Raw genomic sequence first — 24,893 nt, 5'->3', positions numbered from 1 at the left:
TTCTGAAATACACCAACTGTGTGACATTTAGAGTTGCTGCCACAGAGTGTTGCTAATGAAGTGGCCCTGAGTGTATACTGTAAAATTTTACAGCTTTTTGTCTGAAAGCAGGTTTAGATATTTTAGCCATTTGGCTCCATTCACTAGTGTTTGAGGACTCATTAGTGCTGCAGGCTACAACGGCAGTGAGAATACTCATAAAACTGTAGGTTTGAGTAAAAATAACAGAGACTCACACTTTTTTGTTTGTTTTGGCAATATTTATTTCTATTTTCCCAAGAGCAACATATAGTTCAGGACAAATGAACGTTTGATAAAGCCAGCACAGCAGTTTGCAGAATGTATGATTCGAAATTGCACCATATTCAGTGAAATGATCTGCACTCTGAATACTGGGAGTTTTAACTGTTCTTATAAACAATATTTCTCATAAGCAAGAAACCAGGGTCTATTTTTTCCTTATATATTTGTTAAAGTCTACGTTAAATTTATTTCGCATACATCCCACAGAGTCAAGGGCCTTTGTGAAACAAACATCAGAAACGGTGACACTGTGGGCACCATGACACAAGCCAACACACCGTCTCAGACACGCGAACAGAACGACAGCGGGCAGCCGAGAAACGTCAGAGGAAAGCGCGAGGATACGTTGTCACTGCTACCAGAGGGCGAAGCGGAAGAGAAAGAGAGAAAAAGGTCGTACAGGCGCAGAGCAGAGAGGAGCTTTCAGAAAGACATGCTGAGGGACTACACATATAGATATAATACGCTACGTTCAGAGCTGCGACAGTCTTCAAGCAGAAAGACAGAGGATAGAGAAAGTCAGATCAAGCGCGGAGAGGAGTACAATGCTAGGCGAGGTTAGCATGCTGGCGGCACAAAGAAACTTTACAGGAAGCTCAAGACACAGAGATCACATGTAAAGGCTAGAGCGACAGCACTAATCTACAAGCTAAGCTATACATTGGACACTAAAGCTAATTACAGGAGCTACACAAACTGTATATATGTATATATAGAGAGAGAGATAGATATAAATAGATATATAGGAGACTGTATATCAAACAAGCTGGATAGGCAAGGCATCGCATGCATGTCGTGCAAAGGAAGCAAGTCTAGCAGCAGCAGCAAGAGAAACAAAGTGTCTGGCTTTCCGAGACTACCAAAGAGAGATTTTATTGTCGCTGTAATAAATCAGATGCTGTCTGTGTCACAGTGTGGAAGCCAATTTTGGTTTGGGGCGAAACAGAAAGTAAAAATTTGAAACTTTAGGCAACTCTCCGTTGAGATGTAAAACATTTAAAGGGGAAGCTTTACAATATCTACAAACTGAGAAAAAATTAAATCCTTTCATTTCTGGCAGACCCTCGATTCAGTGCACATTCAGACCAAAGAGCTTAAATTACATATCTTGAGTAGTAGAATTTTTTTTAAACATCAACTTATGGACAACCATCGGACATTGCACGTTATTTGATCATGTGTATACTCTAAAGTGCACAACCTCCCATTTGGAGGAAAACTAGACAATACTGAAAAATTCATACTAAGGCAACACACTTACAAACACACTAAGGTACACAGTTGGCACATACCGTCAAGTATCACTTGTGCACGAAAAACACGGGGCTTCAGAGTCAAAATGGCTTTGCATATTCATTGAAAATCCAAACACCCGAGTCTCTGAGTAAGACTTGGAAGTATTTCAAAGTAAAATCTATCAATTTCTTTAAAGCCAGTCCCTGAAACACATCTTTGAAATAGCTAGAAGTCACAAATCAAGTATCGAACATACATACATACATACACACAAGGAAAAAAGCCTTTTGGACAAACCGGATGAAAATACAGGTAATCTATATTGGAGATAGAGAAAATATGAAGAACTTTACCTCACAAATAGTCTCTGGTTAAATGTCTTATATACACGCATGTATACACAAAGATATGTACTTAGGACATCTTGAAATACTATTTACAGTCTATGATCAAAAGTGATTGTTCACTGACCGACCATGTTGAGCTATAATTGTGCTTTTCTAACTTGTTCTAATGAAAATGCTACAGAACCTCTGCCTGATAAATCAGGGTTCACATTCCAACTAACCCGCCTACGTTAAGCGTGCTTTTACTCCAGGTTTCTTTTTTTGTCCTTGTTTTTTGCAAACTACCATGGGTTTGGTCTGGAAACTTGATTATCATTTACTATTGATCCTTTTGATATTATGCAGGATACATATATGCGTATGTATATATATATAGATATATATATTGGACCCATACTCAAATATTGCTTGTGAATGCAGAAAGACAAAATCTCAGTTGCAATGCAAAGGGATGCGGCTCCTCCCAACAGTGATTTAGTGCAAGTAATGTCAGGTATACAGTAGCTGCAAATCAGGTTAAGATCCTATATCCCAACAATACCCCATTATTGCCCAATTCTTGGTTTCTTAAGATCCACAACCTTTCAGTAAGTGCTCATTCAAAAGCGTGACTACAAAAAGAAAATCTTTTCTTTCATATTTAAAGTTATAATCCTTAAGATTTCTGTCCTGGTTTGTTTGGCAGGCTAGCGGCAATTCGGTGCCACAAAGCTTTGGGAGCAGTGCCCAGAGATGGTACTGGAATTAAAGAACCTGATGGGGCGAAAAAAGGGGATATGACTTAAACTGCCACCTGGGCAATGCACCATGTACCCTGTAACATCCAAGTTCCAGTAGGTTCACTGCAACCAGCACTAAAAAGCAATTCATTTGTAACATTTTAAATAAAACAAAATATATAGGCCTTTTTTGCCAAACGTTGACATAGACTCTCTGTACAAGGAATATCCACAAAGTTAGATAACAGATCCATTCATAGTGAATCTTTAGTACTGCAAATTCCCTGTATATAAATGGCAGTGGGCATGCAGTGAAGCCAGGGCTATGATGCCCTTTGGGGCACCTTGGTAGCACTTCGCCTAAAGGATCAATTGGACATACTTCCCATATACTGTTGTGCAAAAGAAACAAGGCAAGGACTAAATTTCAACATGCTTCTTTGTATGTCTTCCCCTTTTCAAGTCTCAAAGATGTGAGTGGCAGGAAGGTAACCCTACGTATTTGGGGTATACCTCTACTGAGCAATGAATTTAATTTGGGAGCTGTATTGAAACATCAGGGTTGTGATCAAATAGTCAAACAATTACCTAATGTGTCCTCCTTTAAAATGAAAATGTCAAGCAGTCAAGAAGAATTCTAAGAGAATTTGAAGTAATTTACATTAGACTCATTGTGTTGTTTGGACTAAACTAATGTTCCCAACACAGCCTACATAAAGCAAACTGTAGACCCTTGGACATGTCTGGTCATGTGCACAGTTGGTGTCCTTTCCAAGAAGAGAAAAAAAGTCTACTCTACCCTAACTACTACCTTGGTGTGCTACTCAGTGCAAGGAAATGAATGAAATGAATACATGTATGTAATGGCCCCTGGAGGCAGCAGATTGGCTTTCAGCAGTTAGTCTGTCAAATATGCAATGAAAAAATAAGGTTGTTAGGTGAAATGCTTTGGAAAACAACTGGTACTACTACCACACATAGCAACAGTAACAGGACACAAATACAGTTGATGACTACTGCAGAAAATCTGAAATCTATTCAATGCAGTTCAATACACTGGAAACTTAAGGATTATAGCACAAGTGCCGATCTTCATTCTAACATATGGAGCAAAGCTAATTATACAGCAAGGATGGAAATGGATCCCATTTCGATGTATTCATGTAGCAAGTCAACAATGTCCAGCGACATGGGTTTTACAAGCCTTTATCGCCTAAACACATTAGAAAGAGAGTAAAAAAGTCTTAATAATCAATAAGCAGAGCAGCATCATGAGCTGCAGGTTGAACTGTCAAAGGCAGAGGTGATGGGTGGTGAACTGGCTTGATTGTAAATGCTTTGAACTGCTCTGTTTTCACGTTTCCATCATGCAGTCTGCTCTGGCTGGGTTATGTCTTTAACATGTGCTGGCACTGCGTAACAACACCAGGTAAGAGAAGGAGTTCTGCCCTGCTTTGAGTGTAATGTGCAGATGTAAAGGCAGTTGATTAAGCTGAGGTAAGGTGAAGTGCTATTTTTGTTTTAAACGAGAAGTTTAAAATGCTTTAAAGTTACAATAGAACACAACCACGTTTGGCACTTAACAACGGACTCGGCAAATGAGAAATGATTGAGAAATAAACTCTTTCTCATCGACTTATTGCACAAGCATTTCATATCACAAAAATTACATATAAAGTTACGTCACTTACACTACTCTGGGATCTACTACACTACAGGAGAAGCAGACAGAAGCACTTTTACATAGCTTTGGACCAAGTCAGCCCACGGCAAAGCTACAATACGTAATATATGGATATATCTGCAGATCTTTTTTCTCAAATATACTCTTAAATATGAGACTTTGGAGGAAAGATTGAGAGAAAAGAAAATAAGTTTACCAGTACATTCACGACAAACAATTCATCCGTCAAGGGGAAAAGTACAAGAGGATTTGGAGAGATGTGTCTTATAGATCCTGGCCAAGTCGTTCAATCTCCTCAATAAGAAAGTCGATGTCCTCAAAGGTAGCAGCAGGATTTGAGATCACCATGCGAAAGAAGTTGACCTTGTCCCCTTGTGGCTGGTAGCTCACCATAGTTGTCCCGTACTCCATCATTCTGGCTTTTATGACGGGAGCCACCTGACAACATGCAACAAATACAGCATGAATTGCTGTTCCTTCAGGAAGAGAAAATAAAATATGTGAAAGATACACAGAAGGTCAGGGCAGAGACAAAATGGGCCATTGGGCGCAAATGAAAAAGTCTCCCAACCGTACCTCACAAACATGGTGAGCTATACAGCTAGATGCTTTGTAAGGTTAACCATGTTAACAAAGAATAGGTAAGCAGGTAAGCATCCTGTGAATTCACAGCGTTACGTGTCTTACCTCCTGCGTGCTCTAAGCAAGAAACACCCAGACCAGCACACAGTATTTTCAATAAATAGAGCGGGCCTGAAGCGGACTGTCCTCGATTTAGTGTTAAATGTGAGAAAGGATATCCTCAGACTATATCCTGACCTTGTGTTTGTTTTGAGTTTGTTTATGGTCATTTTGTGTCCTTCTTCTATCTACGTCAAATCATACTCATTTTGTGCAGATTACTACAGCAGTTTATTAATTTTCTAACGAGGCTGAAGGGGAAATAAAACTAAATGCAAAACACAGGAGACAAACAACCACAAAACAAAAACAGGAAATATATTCAAATAAGGACAAACAGAACTCGAGTGAACTTAACAGAAGAGATGGAACGAGATGAGGAGATGAAGGGAAATACCAACGAGGCAAATAAAGCTGCAATAATGCATACAGTAAACAGAACTCAAATATAATGACACCTAAAGGCTAAAAGTGCTCAAGAGCAAAACAAAACCTAAACAAAACTAAAAAAAAGAAACACAAAACAATTAAAGAACAAGAATTCAGCAAACCCTGCACGACTGTAGGATCTTGACATTTTCTCATAAATTTTGTCTGCATATAATAAAAGTCATCACTGTTTACTTGCATTTTTAAAATTTTCAAATAAAAATGTAGGAAAACAATATTTTATTCTCAGTACTTTAAATGATTTGATTGCAGAACTACTTTTTTTCACATATCACATATCCCATTTTATTAGCATTTAGTTCGTGTTTTTACATTTTACATGGTTGTTAACTGTCGTCTAACTCAAATTGCAGGAACAGTTTGGGAGAGTATTGCCTGACTACTTCTCTTTCTGTGTAATCGGATCTAAATGGGTGCTTGTTTGTTTATACAAGTCAAAGTTCTTCCCAGGTTCATCAGACCTACAGACCATGTAGGTCATTTACCCCCCATCGATCTGACAGCTAAATGTAACAGCAGCTGGGTGCACAGCCCCATGACTGCTGCTCCTGCCATGCTGAGAGGTTATCTCTAAGAGCGAAGCCAGGGGTGATGCTCATTTATTTTGTACTCAGCAGAGTCACGATGCTGGTGTAGATTCTTTGCAGTGATGAGCGGCGACAGATTCAATTTCATGTCTGAAACTCTCAGTGCTCGTTTTGACCGACGCTCGGCCTGTTAGATGGCTCACTGAGAGAAAACTCCTCTGCGTCTGTGTCTCTGGAATATCATTTTTAGGGCTTGGTTGGTTAGAGGATTTGTATAAAAAGGTTTCGTCGTGACCAACTTCAGGATATGCAGATGAGATCCAGCAAGTTCAAGTGACAGTTTGAGTGCAGCTTTAGCTTAAGGGCTTAAGTTAACCGTGGCTCATATGACCCAGAATAATCGTGCAAGAATTTTAATAAGTCTGTGGGTATTACCAAAACAGGCTTTAACACTCAGCTAACTCGAGGAAGTTGGCTTCAGTTTCAGATTACTGCCTGCTAGATTAGTTAGTTGTTTCCATACAGCTCTCATCACATAATCAGTCATTTCTTTCCTAATGTCTTGCAGGTGTCTCACTGCAGTTGGCGTGCTTGCTGCAAAATAATTTACTGTGTGCTGATTTCCCTCAAATCAATCTTTTAACAGTTCCTCCCATTCTCCTCATCCATTAGAGGATGTCATTAAGACACGTGGAAACTGATGAGGGCTCCTTCAGTTCTCAGCTCTTCCTCAAAGTGCTAATCTGGCAGCATTACATCACCCCTCAGGCTCAGAGTCAGAGTGTGGAAAAGCTGTCCAGTCAGTCTGTCTACTCGGTGAAGCATGACCATGGTGTTTTTTCAAGTAATTTTTCAAAGAAAACAAAGGGAAACATCTGCATTTGCAGAGCAATGATGAAGCTGGTAACGATTTCTAGTCAACGGGAAGAGAGAGAAGAGAGAGAAGTGGTCTTTGTATAGCAGACATGAACGCCATCTGTTTGTCCTGATTGTCAATTATGAGGCCCCTGCTGCTGTGGTATCCTCTGAATGGCCAGCACATTAGCCAGCTGAAAAGCCTCACTTCTTTTTAACCCGTACTCTGTGTCCTGTTTAAGACCGCTGCCATTTTTTTCTCCTCATGTGCAGGGCAAAGTATTATTTTAATCCTGAGTATAAGCTGCCCCTAATTAGAAAGATGTGTGATAGTCGAGCTGGATATGAATGACGGGGCTCGTGAAAGTTGTGTTGGGGAGATACTACAGTGAGACTTCTTATCTGAGAGTACCCACCTTGTGCAGGTGTTTCTTTCTCTCCTCTTTGTCCTCCATGTAGCGGATGCCAGGCGGCAGGTACCAGAAGCAGACGTTGGTGTGCTGAGGCTGAGGGGACACACAGACGACAAGATATCAGAGGAATAAACTGAGGAAAAACAAACAGCGACTGAGTGCAGTTGTGTAAAAATAAAAATAATAAAAATGCTGATTTATCTTGGCGTTCACGAGAGTAATGATTACTCATAAGCCCATTAAATTTTAGAGCAGGTCTTGGTGTGCACATCTTTAAAACTTCAAAATGACCCTGGTGTAGAATATGTTCTACTTTTTTATGTAATGGCGAATTATGAATTTAATTATATATGACAAAGTAAAAAAAATATAGTAGGCAGGGCCAGACAGCAGAGGTGATATAATTTAGCACTAACCAATTCTGAAAATTAAGGATTCAACATGGATGAGGCGGCTATGTCCATCTTTTATATACAGTCTGTGTGCGTATTACATGTACCTACACCTTTATACACGCAGTTTAAACATGGTATACAGCCGTTTTGTAGAATTCAAAGCTATTCATGCCTAAAATCCTGCAGAAATCTTATGACATTAAAATGCTTGTATCCTAAGCCAAACTGATTTTGAATGAAAATGCTGATTTGCATCCCAGAGCAACAATCCAATATGAGTTCACAGCATCGGACAGGTAGCGTGCCTTCTGTCACTAGATGTCTGAAAGCTCCTCACAGTGCTATTTTCTGGCACCCGAATCCCTGCAAGAACTCCCCGCCTGCCTGTCTGCATAAGAGCGGAAGGGCATTCATTACCAACAGCTGACTAACCATGCACACCAGCCTCATTTATACAGCTGGGCTGGTTTGGCTGTAGTATATTCAACATCAGATTGATGTAATGGCTCAATGGAAGGCACAGACAAGTGAGCACCTGGGCCATTGCCCAGAGGACTTGGCTTTTTCTCATCCCCCTCTGGGTTATGATGCTCATAGCCTTTTTGGGGCTCAGCAGGAAAACAATAAGGCTTGAAACATTAAAGAGCTTTCATAATAAATTACCCCATGTGTCCAAGCACCCCTTTCATAAGAGAGTTTTCTTCATACCCACATATGTTTGTGTTGTACTTCAGTTTAGTGCAGGATATTTCAGACACCACGCTATTCATATGCATATGAGCAATTATGGGCCGTTATGCTATTCATTAAACATAATAGCAGCACATTACACTGGCATCTGGAGGTAAAAATGGCATTCATCCAACTCAAAGCCAGAACACTCTGCATGGAAATCAAGTCAGCAATAATGACACTGAGGAAAAAGGAGCGACATGGGCTAATGTCAGCTACTTTTCCATGATTGTGTGACTGCAGATGAATTATCCTTTAGAGAGAGTGAAAGATGAATGTGAACATACTTTGCCATCAAAGACCATCTCGTATCCTTCCCTGTCTTTAATCTTGTTGTAGAGGTACTCGGACAGCTCCAGACACTTGTCAATCTGAGCCTCGAACCCAATGGTGCCCTGTCAAAGAAAAGATGTTTATCTGTAATTGCTCAAACTCCACAGCAGTATATAAATTTATTATATGGTATAGAGAACATTTGGCTTTGGGCTTCATCAGGGTCAATCTAATACGTGTTACATATGCAGCCAAATGCATTTTAGCCAATGAGGGACCAACAAGGATAGGTTGAATATTTGACCATGTGATTTAAATCTGGTCATCTGGTCCCTGGAAATGGGGCGTGTCCAGCAGAAAACACACAGGTTTTCTGCTGGTGTTTTCCCCCCACCTGATGTCACATATCCACGACACAAGACACTTTCAAACAATAAATAAATACTGAATTAATATATATTAGTATATAGATTAAAGTATAAAAGCAATTTTAAAATGACAACAAACAAATAAAAGACATTTAGAAGTTGCTGTAGGATCTCAGAGTTTGTCCTCTTCTCTGAAGTTAAATTCAGTTTCCGTCATTTAATTTTTTTGACATCCATAATTCAAAATTTCAGGTTTTTATTTTTAGTTTTGACTTAATAACTCACAAAGTTTTTCTCTGAGTTTTGACACATTTTCTTAGAAGGGTGAATGACTGAAATTTTGAGAAGCTTTCATATATAATCTATGCATAAGCAATTAAGAAAAAAAATGCATTAATATAATATAGCAGAGCCAAAACGAAGATGAAAAGTGAAACAAGTGGAAGCAGCTTAATTAACTGAAAAGAGAGAAAGCATTTGCAACAGTCTGACAACAGCTGGATTAGCTTAATGACAGCCAGCATCAGCTGATGGTTCATCTGATACTCTTCTAACCATTAGTCTGACAAATCTTGCACAAGATGCACTTTTTAAGACAGTTTAACATTCTTAAATCTGCAAGCTGCTTTGCAACACATCTGGATTCACAGCTCTTCCTTTTCTAGCTGTGTCTGACTTAACAGTACAGCTGTTGTTATTTATTTCTGCTCTGTAGCAGCATGCCATCACTTTATCAATCAAAGGTGAGGTCTTGCTGCTGCTCTCCCTGCGTCTAGCTTTCCATGTAACGATGCAGAAGGCCAAGGAGGTCCCAGAACAGACCCATGCTGCCAGATATATACATTTTTGCAGATGGTACACCAATCTTCATTGATTATAGTGTTCTAGCATATTATTATTATTTATACCCTATTAATAGCTGCTTACAATCATCAAACTTTATATTTATATTTATATTACCTTAGCTCTCCACATGAGCCACAGCTTGAAGATGTCCACATGACGTCCACACTGCAGCGCCTTGTCTCCGGTGTCATAAGAAAGATCGTAGTGTTTGTCCTGCTGGAATAGGTAGCAGGCGTGCATCTGGTTGCAGTTCTGCATAAGACCCTGTGAAGTGAGAGCCAGAGCATTTACAGAATCACCTCAATAAACAAAAGCAGGAACACACAGCATGGGGCTGAGAATTTGAGGCCTACCTCCTCTCTGACCAGCAGGGCAGAACACTGCAGAGGGACGGACATCATTTTGTGTGGATTCCATGTGACTGAATTGGCCCTGCAGTTTAAAAAAACCCAAAAAGAACCAACCATCATTCAACGTTATATCAAATGCTCATTAGCTTGTAATATTTGCCCATTTGGGGCCAAACCGCATAAAACAGTTACTTGCCTCTCAACTCCGTCCAGCTTCCACCTGTGTCTCCTGGACATGAGCAGACTTCCTCCCCATGCTCCCTGAAACACGAAGAGATGAAAGACATTAGCATCCACATTTAATAAACCATCCATGTATAAAACTGATGGTGAAATCCTGACGCGTCTTAAGAAAAATGAACTGTCTCAGTCTTTCCACAATACAAAGAAGTACTGCTGTAGTAAATAAAAAAACCTCAGCACTGCTCCTTGTGGTTAAACTTTCAAAAATTAAGTCTGAGCACAAAATGACAGACATCATACTGGCAGCTCATTACCCGAACTTTGTGCCATAAGTTTAAAAAAAATAATTGCTGTTTTAATTAATACAAAATGTTTTTTTTACTGTAAAAAAAATTTCTATCCGATTTCCTGTCATTTAATGGTTTGTGTACTACTGACTTCATCCACTCACACAGTAAATACTCCAACATGTATGCCAAGCCTCTCTGCATTTTTCCTATTTTGCAAAGCCACCTACAATGCCTGATTAGACACCTGGGTGGGCCAATTTTGGCCCCCTGGCCACATGTTTAACACTCCAGCACTAAAGCCTTTGATTTCTGTAGAAGTTCTGCCAACTAGCCAAACCTCATTTAATATTTAAGCTTTAAAAACACAACAGGGACTATTTTTGTGACACACACACACACACACAGTAGTAGTATTAGTACACGTTAATATCACTGTTTTGTCCATGAATATATACACTGCATCTGTTCAAGTGCTTCCTAATGAATATATCTAATCAGTCAATCACATGACAACATCTGAGTGATGTGGTCATGGACACTGACATGGTCAAGACGACCTGCTGAAGCTCAAACTGAGCATCAAAATGGGGACGAAAGGTGATTTAACTGATGTGGGATGGTTGTTGGAGTCAGACTCAGTAATTCAGAAACTGCTGTTTTATCAGGATTTTCTTACACAACCATTTCAAAGGTTTAAAGAGAATGGCCTGAAAAAGCAAAAATATCCGGTGTCAGAGGTCTTAACGGAATGGCCACACTGCAGATACGAAGGCAAGAGTAACTCTAATAATTATTCGTTATAACCAAAGTATGAAGCAGAGCATCTCTGAATGCACAACTTTGACTTTTTGTCACCAGATCTCAATCTAATAGGGACCTCTGGGATGGAGTGAAATGGGAAATTAGCCGCATGGATGTCGAGACAACAAATCTGCAGCAACTGTGCAATGGTGTGATGTCAAAAGGGACCAACACCCCTGAGGAGCGTGTCCAGCACCTCGCTAAATCTATGTTTGGAAGAATTAAGGCAGACCTGATGGCAAAAAGGGGGCCAAAGGTGTACCACATAAAGTGCATTAATAAGTGAGTATATGTCTTTCTGGGAGCTGTAGCTAGAAAATTTAGCAGATAAACCAATGAAAATGATTAACAATCACAATGTGTGTGTGTGCGTGCGTGCGTGCGTGCTTTTTTTTACCCATCTCAGCTAGTTGAGGGATGACAGACAAGGCCATTTATTGCTCTTAATAGAGGTGTCCCCCTGTCAGGACTAAATCACTTTCATTAAGAGATAGAGTTCCTTCAGTGAGACGGCCCATGATGGTAAAGTCAGGGGAGGAGATGATTTACAGCCTCTGTTCCAGTTTTTCTAATCTCCAGTGTTAGATAGGAAATGGCGCGCTCTCTATCTGGGTCAACCGCAAGCAGTTAGAGGCGAGACAGACATAATAGATTTGTCAAACTCAGAGGTGAGCTCTTTGCTTCTGTGTATGCCTCCATTAAAATCCCTCTTGTGCACAAACACTCCAAAAATCCCACATGTGAAAGGTCAATATGACACTTTAAATGAATCAGGAAGCTTTACTCACATCCACGTGCATCCAGATGTTGTACTTTTTGCAAATGTCAGAAATGGCAATGAGGGGGTCAAAAGCTCCGTACACTGTTGTCCCAGCAGTCGCACTTACGAAGAAAGGTACAAAACCCTGTACAAGAGCAACCAAAATACTGCATATGAGGCCGTTATGTTGTTACAATATGTTCCCAAATTTCCCTCATCATCTCTGCAGTTTCAGTCGAGCGCACCCCATAAAATCAAAACTGTATGAAGTCATATCTGTCTATTTATAGCAGGGTAATAAATGTACATCATCTTACCTTCTGTTTTGCCTCCAGTATTCGCCTCTCAAGGTCAGCTGGGATCAATTTACCGCTGCAAAGGGAAAACAAGCTTTAGTTGGCTTTAAAGTTGTTTGTCATACTGTCAGTGGGCAAAGAAGGCCTCTACCTTAAAAACAAAAGGCAACACAGGAACAGAAATACAGAAAATATAAGTGCAAGTATTGCATTTGAAATTCTACTTAAAGGGACAGGACAGCGTCGGCACCAGAGCACATGGAGTGGATGGGAAACTAACTTTGACAGGGAGGCATGAGACTTGACTTACTCTGGTATTTAACCTAATAATTAACACTGGCGTGATTGTTACTACAACATTTGAGGTATTAAACTTTTTTATTGCCAAATTTTATTGCTTAATTTTACTTTTAGTTCTAAATGCCAGTAGAATTCAGCTTAGGGGGCACAGTGACCTTTATGGATGGACTTGGACCCCCCAGAGCCCGTCCATAATGCTCACACTGCGACTATACAAGCCAAAGTCCACCCGCTCATCCATTTTCTTCCAGGCACGCTGTAAACATTAATGTCACCTCTCTTGACTTTAATGTTTAATGTTAGCTACTGCTTCCGTTGGTTGGGGAATGTGAGCAACGGAAACAGTTTTGTCGGTTATTCGGTTGACCTATTCACGATTACTTGAAAGAGACAATGCTGATACTCTGTTTGATGCTCTTAACGCCTCGAGGAGAGTTCCATCAGATTCAAGAGGTAGACATCTCTCCAAAACTGAGCACAAAACAGATAAGATGGATAAAGTGAAACACAGATGAGAGGGAGAAAACAATATAAATGTAATTTTGGGAGGAACTGTCCCTTTAAGTACAACTATAAGCAGTAATATATAAAGGATTTCATATCATATTATAAGGTTACAAATAGTCGTGAGTCATTGTTAAGTATTGTAGTTACACATCATTGAGTGTTTTCCAGTCTAGGGTTTGGACTTCTTTTAAAGGGTCACAAGATGAAATATAAATTTGAATCCTAAGCTGAACAGGAGAGACACATTTTTACTGTTACTTGTGAACATTATCAGGTCTTTAGGCCTTATTGGTTTGGATAAAACCAGTTTGTGAAGATTAGAAGGCTGTAGTGTTTCTCCACAATAATACAATAATAACTGTTTCTATATCGAGTGTTTTTAACATCAAAAACAATGAATATGCCTCATGGTTTAACTGAAGTATGATGCACGACTGAAGCCAGTTTTACCTTTGATCTGCTTTGATGCAGATCACGCTTTCGGTCCCAATGCCGAGAGCTGCTGCACCTTTTTTGATTGAAAAATGGCTCTAAGAGTTGAAGATAAGGGGGGGAAAAAAGATAATGAGTGACCGGATCCGTAAATATGTACCTCTTATGACAGATTTGTTTGTAATTTCATTGCTTTTTTCCTCACAGCATCTTTCAGCTGTCTTTAAAGATGAAGGTGACATGCCCACCAGTCACCTCGTGTCCTTCTGCATGCGACGTGCATAATGTCAGCTTTTTATCAGCAGCGGTGGAGTTAAAGTGACATGTAGTCACACATCAAGCACAGCCACAGTTACCATGAGATCTTTTTTGTGTTATTCTAGCAGCTGAAAGATACATTTTTTGACATTTGACTTAAAGAAATGTCCAAATAGTGTTCAGTGTTCACCGTTTGAGCCAAGCAGACATACACTGACGATGCCGTGAGGAATCGGATTTTAAACACGGATGCCTACATGTTCGGATGTGAAGGCCACCAGTCTGGGAACGGATGACATTCCCTTCTCTTTCACCTCAGGGAACATCTTGAAGCGGGCCAGCAGCATGGCGTACATGTTAGAAATAGCACCACCTGGAGGACAGACAGGATTGAGTTAGGGACGTGTCTCCAGGGAGTGATGCAGGGTTTCTAAACGATTGCTCCCTTATTCTCAAGGAGCTGCCACAGTAGATAGCTCTGCATGTTTACTGACACAACCCCAAAGGAATCTGTCTTCTCCTTGGATTGAACCACAAATCTTTTGCTTGTTAGGTAAATGTGTAAGCCAATAAACTACTGATAAAAAAAATTAGGCTGCTACATTGTTTCAAGATGTCCATGTTCATGTAAAACAAACTTTTGTTCATCAAGAGCATATCAAGAAATGACAAAGCATCCAAAATTGCATCTCGCTGTCCACAATGTCACAGCCAATCACAGGCTTTGTCAGTAAATTCTCCGATGATTGCCTCTCATTATGAAGTGCATGGGAGAAATTAAAGATTGAGGTGGGTGAGGGGGAGGGGGCTTAAACTGAAAATTATTTTATGCTAATTGGCTTTGAAACACGTTCCATTTATATCATCAAAATGCAAATTGACACGTTACAACACACACACACACACACACACACACACACACACACACATGCAGCCAGTTCCATCTCCAGTCAAACAGAGGGGTGTCAGAGCGCTCTGCGCCACCTGCCATGCAAACATACCAGGAGAAAAAATGCCATCTCCTCGCCCATCCGGCCAGCCAATGATCTCCCTCATCTTCTTCAGAGTGACGTACTCCAGCAGCACAAAGACAGGAGCTACCTCATAGGTGAACCTGCACGTTACACAAGACGCATCACATGGCGCTCGTTACATGAACACGGTGCCATCGTGACTCATCAACAAATAAAAAGCTGCCATTAAACTGACATTATTTTTTAAAAATCTGAAGTTTGGACGTTTCAGGAAAGGAGGGTTGTCGTTGGCCTGTGCAGAGGTTCATTTAAAAAATGCTCAGATTCTGAGGTTGTCTGGAGGTTTCTGGCTTCACTTTTGAAGAAGTGCAGAATTACTGTCAATCGTGTGCACACATTTTAACAGCTCTGATGCATTCTCAAGTGTTTTCCATTTATATAGAAACACTTAAATGCACATGAAAATATTTTTTCAAGCCAAACACCCAAAATTTTACTGACAAAATGCACTCCTTTAATATTTTGAACTCCCACATTTTCATCATCCTGCTCCTATTTAAAACGTGCATCTCTGTTGTGTGCTCCCTAATATTTCTATATATATTTCTAAATATATTTTTGCATTAAGATATTGGCTGTATTCATTTGAACCTCCCTCCACTGTAAACAGCAGGTTTACTTTTCATTTCCTCACAGTTGCCAAAAGAGTTTATCTCCCCCAAAACACACATGTGAAATTAGCTCCAGATTAGTCTGAATTTAATTTCAGAGCTAATTTTCTCCTCTTGAATCCCCAGGAGGATCAGAGGTGAAGGGGGGGCGGGGTAAAAGGCTGAGGGGGAAGAGGGGGGAGCCTTGTGGGTGCAAGGAGGGGGCTGAGGGGTGGGGGCCTGGCTTTCATTTCACCCCTTTTCATTTGCCATGACTGTGTGTGTGTGTGTGTGTGTGTGTGTGTGTGTGTGTGGTGGTGGGGAGGCGCGCTATCAGGCCATGCAGACGCAGAGCAGACTGCACGCGGATGGTCCGGAAATGGAATCCATTGTCATTATCGTTATCACCGCTTAAAATCGCGATGAAGCAGGCCACATACTTACATATTGGTGTTGGCGGTGGATGTTAGCCAATCGGCTGCAAGTCCGACCATGTCTAATCCCGTGGAGAGCTGATTGAAGTACCTGGGGTGGGCTGAAGGGAAAGGAGCAGAGGATCGAGAAGGCAAAGAGGAGGAGTGTGAGATGGCTGCAATTTTAAGGTTTTCCTTAGCGAGCAGAAGCTGTCATCTTCTGAGCGCTTTAATTGCGGGTTAGAATTGTAGCTGCAGAGTCAACTAAAAAAAACCCCACCTGAATGAAAACACCAAATGATGAGAACATTTGGTGTAATGTAAAAGGTAAACACACAAACCATGCTACGGCACTGACACGTGATTAGATCTCAGTGTGCGTCATAAACACGGGCGTTAAAATAAAGAGTAATTTATGGGGGTGATCAAGCAAAAAAAGAAAGAAAGAAAGAAAGAAAGAAAGAAAGAAAGAAAGAAAGAAAGAAAGAAAAAAGACAAAGGAAGGAAGATATAACTGTACTTATAAATCTGGTGCAAGTCCTTCTCAACACCATATAATTCCTAAATAATAATAATAAACATTTTTCTCGTAGCAGAGGAAAATTGCTGATAAATGGTTAAAATAAATGATTGAAATCCTCACATCTTTGCTCATATCCGCATTACAGTGTGATTTTAATTGTTTTTAAGGTTGTTAAATATTCATCACCACCATAAACTATTTTTTCAGTTTTTCTCTGTCTTTTTTTTGGAGGCTGAAATCTGTCCTGTGGCGTTGCTGTAAATCCCCCCCTGCGTGTGTCACTCAGGGGAGAATAATGGACTTGGCCTATGAAGCCTGGTTATTAGCCTATTATCTCCTACTTGGTGAACCAGATTTACTGCGTCACTGCATTTATCGGTCTGGTGGTCAGGAGGAGGAAAAGGAGGACAACTGTGTTGATGCTTTATAGGCATCATTTATCATTTTATTTATTTATTTATTAAACCCGGAACACGTTAAAGACGTTTTCTTTGTTTGCCTCTCTCTTTCCGGGTCGGTTTTTTAAGCTTACCGCTTTCGTGTTTCCAGTTTAGTTTTGCAGTAACTCGAGTTTTAAATAATTTGTAGGGTGTAACATAATTTTCACAGTGGCTCTCTGTAGTTTATATAGCTTTTCTTTTTATTTTATTGTAAACGTGTTTTTAATTTGCCATTTATATGCGTGAATATTGGAATTTTGGCAGATTTCACACAAAGATGAGCGAAAGGCCGGGATTCAGGCCTGCGCGTGATGATACAGCCTAGGGGGGAATTTTTTCCAACACTCCGAAGCATCTATTTTTTTTAAATAAACATATATGTATATTAAAAAGTGAATTTATTGATTTGCATGCATGCAATAAAATCATACCCAGGCCTACCTGTTTTGATGGCGTATTTCAATGTAGCGCGACAGCTGATCAAGATGTCGTCCAGAGTCGCAGGTTCGTCCTGCAGCTCCCAGTTGTTCATCTGAAGCAGCTCGTTCGGATAATGAAAATCAATAACTTTCGTTTCCCGGTCGAAAGACTCCACTATGTAGGCCAGTAAAATATCCACAACTTCCTGCAGGAAGGTCATCGTTTTGGTATCACCGTCCGTGGCCGGTAACAGGTCTGCGAGAGGGGGGGGTGGATTACAGTGGAGACATTTTGTGATTTTTATTTGAGGACGGAGGAATGTGTGCAAAAAAATGCTCCCACGCAATATTAAGATTCATATTTACACGAGTCAAAGTTTTATTTATTTTTTTGTCTTTGAATTTTTCCTCCATACAAACAAATAAACATTTCATATTGTTTCCACGTCCGAACACTGATTCTGCTTTATACGAAAATCTCGTGTTTTGCGCTCAACACCTCAAAACACACGATTCTGGTGAAGGTGACCTCTCGGAAATAGCCCCTCTCTGAGGAGAACAGACCAACATAACTCCTGTTTCAGAATGTGGTGAAAAAATGAAAATGATGGACAAAACTATTCATCCAATACACATGTGTTATTTTATAAATTGAGATTAAAGCGGATAACTTCAGCCAAACATTTCTCAGGAGTTTGTGCGATCAGATGCAAATATTTGAGAAGCATTTTGAGATTATTTCCTTTTATAGTTAAGACGATTATATACAAATATTGCATATAAACAATGTCTATTTTCTAGCCTACTTCGCACAGTGAAAACTGCTCAATGTAAAGCCAAGTCTGGACTCGGGGGCGAAAATAAATCTTAAAATTAATCCAGCTTCACAGTGCACTTTCGTACCTGTTGAATAGAGGTCGGAGAAGCCCACAGCAGCTTTGGTGCAGTTGCAGGATTTGTTGCAGCCGCAGGTTCCTGCAGCCGTCTCTGGCGGCTGCTTGGCGCCCGGCTCGGCGGCTTTCTCCACCTCCCCGACATTTAGCAGCGCTTTGGAAACCCACAAAAAATAGCATCGAAATATATATTTTTATTACTCTAGGGCCAGACAGTTATGATGGAAATAGCTGGCACGTTTGCCTAAAAATAGCTTCCCCTCCGTCTCCACCCCCACCCCCGCTCCTTCCCCAACATACCACATAATTTCGATCCAATTCCTCCGGATAATTTCTGGGCCGCTGCTTGGCACCAAGCCCTGGCTGAAAGAGAGAAGTGGGATAAATCAGATAAGGGATGTGCTGGCTTCAGCTTCAGTCCAAGTTTAGGGAAACACAAAAGGCGCCATGCAACTTGGAATAAAACAGCTCTTTAGATACACGGAAAATGTCTCATGTGGAGAAAAAGAAGAAAGAAAGAAGCAAAAAAAAAAAAAAAAAGAAAGCAGGATTGTTGCCTATTATAAGGCCTGTCTGGTGGTTCGGTGAATGCAGGGCACTGGCTTGAGACAACGCTCAGGAATTACTGCGCCCGGTCCATCAGGATGTGGTTTGAAGACAAAAAGCCACTCACGCGTACTCGGGCTCTGACTCCCGGTATTGGCCCCGGCATTATCTCCGCCAAGAGACCAGAACCCGTGTGATGCCATTGTTGCCGGTAGTTAGGAGCTGCAGGAGGCGCGGAGACCGACAGAGCCCATCCACACGCGACGACCGGGAGCTGTTCAGAGCCGATGTGGTGCTGAATCTGACCAGACCTTTCAGACTGCTTGAAATCCAGCCGTGCATCCGACAGACGCTTTAATTCGCTGGAAAGACACTACAAATAAACCGACCCTCGTAAGTGCGTGTGTGAGCGTGGGGTGGGTAAAAAAAAAAAAAAGAAATCACAAAAGGCGTCCTCGCTTCCTCCTTTGCAGGCGTCCACAGGTGCACGAAGCATGAAGCGCCGTGTCCAGAAAGAAATCCGCAAACACTTGACCGTCGCAGAGCAGCCACGCTCTTTACTTAATAGGGGGAAAAATGCAATACAGCGCAAGATAGTTTGCGCAAGTTCCGGATGTAGTGAAATGTCTTTTGATGCAAAGCTGCTACATTATATAAAAAATGACTCAGAGAAAAACAATAAGCAAAAAGAAAATGGTGATGAAAATGGTGGAGGGGGAAAAAGCAGCTATGAGGCTACAGCTGCTGGTAAATATGCGGCGCACAAGCCATGCCTAATTGCAGCCAACCTAAATTTCACGTCACTAAAGCAATCCCGTGGTGATTCACTTCAGGTCATGACGAGCCGCGCTGCGTCGTGCGTCGTGACTCCATACATCCCCGACATTTTTGGCCCCCTGCGCACAGAACTTACCCTCCATACAGACACTGAACGCCAACTAATTCATCTGCCCAGCAATCGCAGACCTATTTTTTCAGACCTCTAATTGCCCGCCTCCGGTGGAGGAGACAGCGGGGCGGAGAGGGGACTCGGTTCAAATGCACAGAGTGTTCGTGGGTCCCTCCTCTCTCCGCTCACTCCAGGGGCGCGTTACTCCGACAATATTTATTACCGAGAGAGGGGCTTGCTTTACTTTCTTTACTCACAAAGTGTTTTTTTTTTGTCTGATTTTGAGACACCTCCCTCCACCCACCCCATCCAAAATAAAGTTAAGCCGTTAAATCTGTAGTTTAACTGCGTCAAAATATCCGGATACAAGGAGGAAAACAAATGGGAATAGTTAAAGACAACATTAACTCTGTTTTTCTTTGCTCTGGTATTGTGTTGTGAAGCAGTGTGTGTTTGTCTGCAAAGGTGCTACAGAAATAACATTTTATGTTACTTACAATATCTAGTTACAAATCACCACGTGGAACTCCAACACTGTCACCTTCTGTCTCCACGAATTAGTGTAAATTAACCCTGCAGGCATCAAAGCGACACTGAGCCCCATCTGCAGTGATTTATAAATGCACTGGTCAACAGTTATCTAATACCCAAAAAGCCTCATTAACATAAACTGAACCCTTTAAAAAAAAAAAAAAAAAAAAAAATATATATATATACACACACACACACACACACACACACACACACACACACACACTCAGTGTGTTATGAGATCACTCTATTGTGCCATTTCCGAGTTTTTTTTCTTTGTTCAAACTTGGTGTAACATTTTGTAATATTTCTTTATTTTAAATAATTTGTCTGTGAATCCTGTGTGTGAAGGAAGCTGTAACAGTTTTTCTTCCGTAGTCTGCATTTTGTCAGTATTTCTTCAGCCCTACGTGTTTTTATGCCACTGTGCACTGTGTGCAGTCAGCATGTAGCTGGGGATTCACTAACAGCCCCCAAGGGGGGCTTCTCTTTCAAAAATGTCACATAAAGGTCAGAGGTTGAATCTGGCATCAATATTCAAATAAATACATAAATAAAAAACATTCTGTCCTTCTTACTTTTCCACCAAATATTCACAAGAATCAAAGGCTGTCATTTGAGTGAATGCTATTTCAAATGTAGTGATTATTGCGCACAAAGCAACAATAACGCGGGATGGAGGATAATGCGAGGAATTGATGTACTTTATACACACAGGCAATGAAACACTGAATGTCTTTGCATTTTTCCTTCTACGTTATTCATTTTGCACGGTTATGAAAAGTTTGCGATTTCGGCTAATTTGAGAGCAGCGAACTAAAAATAATGAAATGGGACGAGGAATTTAATATATTTTTTTGTTTAAGTGAACAAACTGAACATTTGAGCAGATAAAATAATGTACATTCTTCACAATATGAAGCTGATTAGACTTCGGAATGACTTGAAATGCAAAGTTTTAAGAGCACAACCTGCAAATTTTTTGAAAGAAAATAAAGATATCGAAGAAAAAACATTGGAAATACAGAATACCAGTAACTAAACTGTTGGTCTCATGAATAAAACCTTATTTTACAGCAAGTTTAAAAGTATGACATCTTGTTATTTACATTGACTGTGCTCTGTGTTCACTGTATGCATGGAAATCAATACAGTCTGTCCAGTTAAGTCCAGAGGAGTTTCATTTCCTACCCAAACTGTTGTACAATGTGTCTGAAGATCAATAAAATAAATGAAACATGTGCTGTGGTTAGCAGGACACCAGAACAAACTGCCACATGGTGCGATCAGCGATCCCGACCGATCAAGTCCCGAATAGCCAAAAGTCACTTCCTGTATTCAGTAATGTTTGATCAGCCTTTGTCTCTGCGAGGTCTTCCTCAGTAGATGTCTGAAGTCGTATGGATTCTCTTCAGTCCGGCTCTCTGTGGAAGTCATTCTGGGAACAGAGCGTCTGTCGATCACACAAAGGAGACAAATTGCAGCACAAGTAGATAAAAACAGAAATGTTGAACACAAGGTAGGACGTGGGAATGTAAACAAACAAACAAACAAAATTAAATGGAAAGGAGATGAAAAGATTCATGTTCAGGGTTCAAGGTTTTCATACTGGTTATCATATTTGGGCCATTTATCATGAGCTGTCCAAGGGAGAGGCCAAGCTGAAGGGAAAATAGATTAAATTCATGTATGAATTTATCCTTCGAGCAAGTAAAAACTAAGATTCAAAAACCAGACTCATAAACAGAGGTGCTGGTACCTCACGAGTCCTATTATGGAATAAGGATGTGGCCAGACTAAAACTACAAATCAAGTAGCTGATTTGTAGTCCAGATCTGAAGAATCTTTAATAATATCTTTTAGTGACAGGCAGCAGAATAGCGCTGAAAAATAAAAGAAAGTTGAAGTCCCAAAAGCTGCAGTTCTGCACTTGAGGCAGACTGCAGTAAGCTCATGTTAAACTGAACAACTTTCTGTAAAAATAAACATGTTTACAGCCCAGTTGTTGGCTCTGCAGATAATTGACCTCTTCACAAAAACTTTATTGTGGAGTGAAATTTTTATTATGAATCAGCAAATTAAATTTAGTCAAGGCTTAAAACCATGCGTTATTATGGGTGAGACTGGTTTGAGTGACAGGTGGATGCAGGCTAGGCTGCTAATCTGTCTGCTAGGCTTCACCTCAGCTAATTAAAGTCACTGAACTGGAAGTCTTGACTATGTTTGTGGTGTTTCTGCCTTTTGTAGCCTTTATGATGAAATTATTTGACCAGCTAAGTGATACAAACTCTCCAAGTCTACGCTTGTGATGAGTTAAAGTCTGGTATTTTATTTGCATGTTACAAAGCACTAATTAGTTGATATCTGTGCACTGTGCCTATACATTCAAGCACAACGTTAGAATTAAAGACAAGAGACAACTACATCACTATTTGTGAAGGAATTTCAGAATTTCTGTCTTATATCTGTGAGGTTCTGACTGGACTATGAATATAAGTAATTTATGCGAACGTCTGTTGAATGTGTAGACTGCAACAGATTAGCAACGAATAACAGCAATTTTCCTTATTATCATAAACACACTGCGTGTAATTATTTACTTGACCTTATTCAGCAGACTGACTTCATCTTTAAAGCAGCAAAGTCACTTTGAAGAAAATGACTGAGTTTTCATAGACTTGCTGTGAAGACTTTCAAAACTACAAAGTTTACTGTATACAGTTGCAATAAAATTGTAGCATGCCATGGTCTCTAACCACTATTTTCCTTACTGTAACTATAGCCTTACCAGCTAGCCAACATTAGCTGCTAGCTTAGTACTCCAGCCTCATTAAAATACGATCAGATCTGTCTCTTAAATCCAAGATGGAGCCAAGATGCTTCAGAAGTGGCTTCAGTGGGTGATATCATGGTGAGAACTTCCATCTTTCATATACAGCCTGTATAGCTTTGTCTTATTATGGTTATGTAGATAATGATTTTTCCCTCTTTCTGTAAACTAAGGTTTGACTTTACAAATCATCCAAATTCACTGAGATTACATTTATTTTTAAACAGTAGCAACAGTAGTATCATTATTATACTGAAGTAGAAACGTAACAAATTCAGTTAGCAAACATTAACAATGTAACTTGTGACTATATTTGTGAATCAGTAAAGCTGAACTGTAATAAATTGTACGTGCAGACGGTAACAAAGCGGTCAGCTGGACAAAAATCCTGAAGGCCATTACCTATCTTTCATCTGTTTCACATAATGCGAGTCGATGGAAATGATGACAAGATGGTTGGAAAAACAATCCCAAAAATATCATAATGGGACCTCGTGGTTGGTATTGACAAAGATTAAAATGGCATCATAAAAAGTGGAAACTGATTTCCAGCTTAAAAGTGGTTCCACCTTGTTGAAGCTTATTGATGGTGCTGATTACAACATAGCTGAAAGTTATCTCTCAGGTGCTTTGAATGGGGTTGGTTCATGTTGCAGCTGAAACCTAGCTGAAGGTCTACAGTTGTTATTATTAAAAAAGCAGAAACAAGTAATTAATGCAGTCATGCACAGTTTCACAAAAATACAGGGACACTTTATAGGAGATGTACTTATTGCCAGAGACACTATGAAGAGGACTAAAAAGACACACCTGTTTTCTTTGGCAGATTTGGGACGCTCCGGTTCAGTGGCGGCCCTCTCTCGGATCTGTCGACTGGGAGCAGTCAGTCTCTGCTCTACAGACTGCCTCCTGTCCCCAAACTGCCTTCTATCCATAGATCGTCTCCTGTCCATGGACTGCTTCCTCTCTACGGACCGCCTCCTTTCCACTGACTGCCTCCTCCCTATAGATTGCTTCCTCTCAGGCATGGATGATGTGTTCTCTTTGGACATGGAGGGTTCAGAACGGCTGGTAGAGAGGGCTGGGTAGTAGTGGTCATCCACATCCAACAGTTTCCCTGAGCTACAGCAAAAATAAGAGGACGGGGTCAGACAGACATTAGAGTGTCATCAAACAGTCTTTAAACAGGTTCTCCGGATGCAAATAGAGGACAGGTGTGACTGAAACCAGACACGAATGCTGTAAAATCAATACAACGCATTTCTCATAAACACAATAACCTCAATAGTAGATTTTGATCGAAGTTAAGTGCTTTTCCTCTCGTTATGTTTTTCTTACTTTACGTTCAAATCTGATTATAAAGTCATTTGTTTAAGGTCAGATAAAACTCTATTCAAGTTTTTATTTTAAAATTAGGAGCAGGCGCAGGTTGGCTATATGGACTTCAATGCAGCTACCTCAGCAACTCTTTAAAGGGGACCATATGTGCTCATTTCATACTCAAATTTTTAATTTTGACTCGACTGAAGCTGCTCTGCATGAATCAGACTTCAAAAATAATACTTTTTTTTCTTATACTTGACTCTTGTGAAGCTCTTTGCTTCCTGTCTAAAACAAGTCAAAACATCTCCTTTAAGGCCACTCCCCTTTAGGCTAACTTTCCTTTGACTGGTTGCCCCTCATAAACCGAGGGTTTAGCTATTCTGCTCACATGCAGAGCTGTTGTTTTTTCTAACTTTCTTCGTCTATAAGCAGGTCTTTGAGATACTCATGATCTTC

At 40.4% G+C, this 24,893-nt stretch overlaps 2 protein-coding genes across 3 annotated transcripts in view; both read right to left on the bottom strand.

The window, feature by feature from the left end:
• Nucleotides 1–250: 250 nt before the first annotated feature.
• On the bottom strand, nucleotides 251–19,975 carry gad2 (glutamate decarboxylase 2). The gene is made up of 16 exons (XM_005730464.1): nucleotides 18,992–19,975; nucleotides 18,619–18,681; nucleotides 18,329–18,472; nucleotides 17,448–17,681; nucleotides 16,075–16,165; nucleotides 15,008–15,120; nucleotides 14,264–14,379; nucleotides 13,767–13,846; nucleotides 12,531–12,585; nucleotides 12,242–12,358; nucleotides 10,376–10,440; nucleotides 10,183–10,261; nucleotides 9,944–10,093; nucleotides 8,630–8,737; nucleotides 7,219–7,308; nucleotides 251–4,727 (listed from the first exon to the last, which is right to left on the bottom strand). Exons 1-16 carry the CDS (start codon nucleotides 19,065–19,067, stop codon nucleotides 4,554–4,556), a joined length of 1,755 nt encoding a protein of 584 aa, XP_005730521.1. The 5' UTR covers nucleotides 19,068–19,975; the 3' UTR covers nucleotides 251–4,553.
• A 1,152-nt stretch (nucleotides 19,976–21,127) lies between these two features.
• myo3a (myosin IIIA) overlaps nucleotides 21,128–24,893 on the bottom strand; it is a 69,469-nt gene continuing 65,703 nt past the window's right edge. For both annotated transcript variants that reach the window (XM_005730462.1, XM_005730463.1), the window contains exons 37-38: nucleotides 23,925–24,236; nucleotides 21,128–21,737 (exon numbers count right to left, since the gene is read on the bottom strand). In XM_005730462.1, coding sequence (XP_005730519.1) covers nucleotides 21,623–21,737; nucleotides 23,925–24,236 — 427 coding nt within the window. In that variant the 3' untranslated portion in view covers nucleotides 21,128–21,622. The remainder of the gene's footprint in view (nucleotides 21,738–23,924; nucleotides 24,237–24,893) is intronic.

Source organism: Pundamilia nyererei, unplaced genomic scaffold, assembly GCF_000239375.1.
Source record: "Pundamilia nyererei isolate P.nyererei 1_Seehausen unplaced genomic scaffold, PunNye1.0 scaffold00037, whole genome shotgun sequence".
Lineage (NCBI taxonomy): Eukaryota > Metazoa > Chordata > Actinopteri > Cichliformes > Cichlidae > Pundamilia > Pundamilia nyererei.
Note: the sequence above shows the minus strand (reverse complement) of the source record. Positions and strands in the feature narration are given on the sequence as shown.

Bases quoted from the DNA above. Each gene is read 5' to 3' on its own strand.
- gad2 (XM_005730464.1), bottom strand. From the start codon at position 19,067: ATGGCATCACACGGGTTCTGGTCTCTTGGCGGAGATAATGCCGGGGCC. The intron at 18,682-18,991 runs GTGAGTGGCTTT...TCTCTCTTTCAG, and splicing joins GAGTCAGAGCCCGAGTACGC to CCAGGGCTTGGTGCCAAGCA. The intron at 10,441-12,241 runs GTGAGTAAAGCT...TTCGTGTTTCAG, and splicing joins ACATCTGGATGCACGTGGAT to GGAGCATGGGGAGGAAGTCT.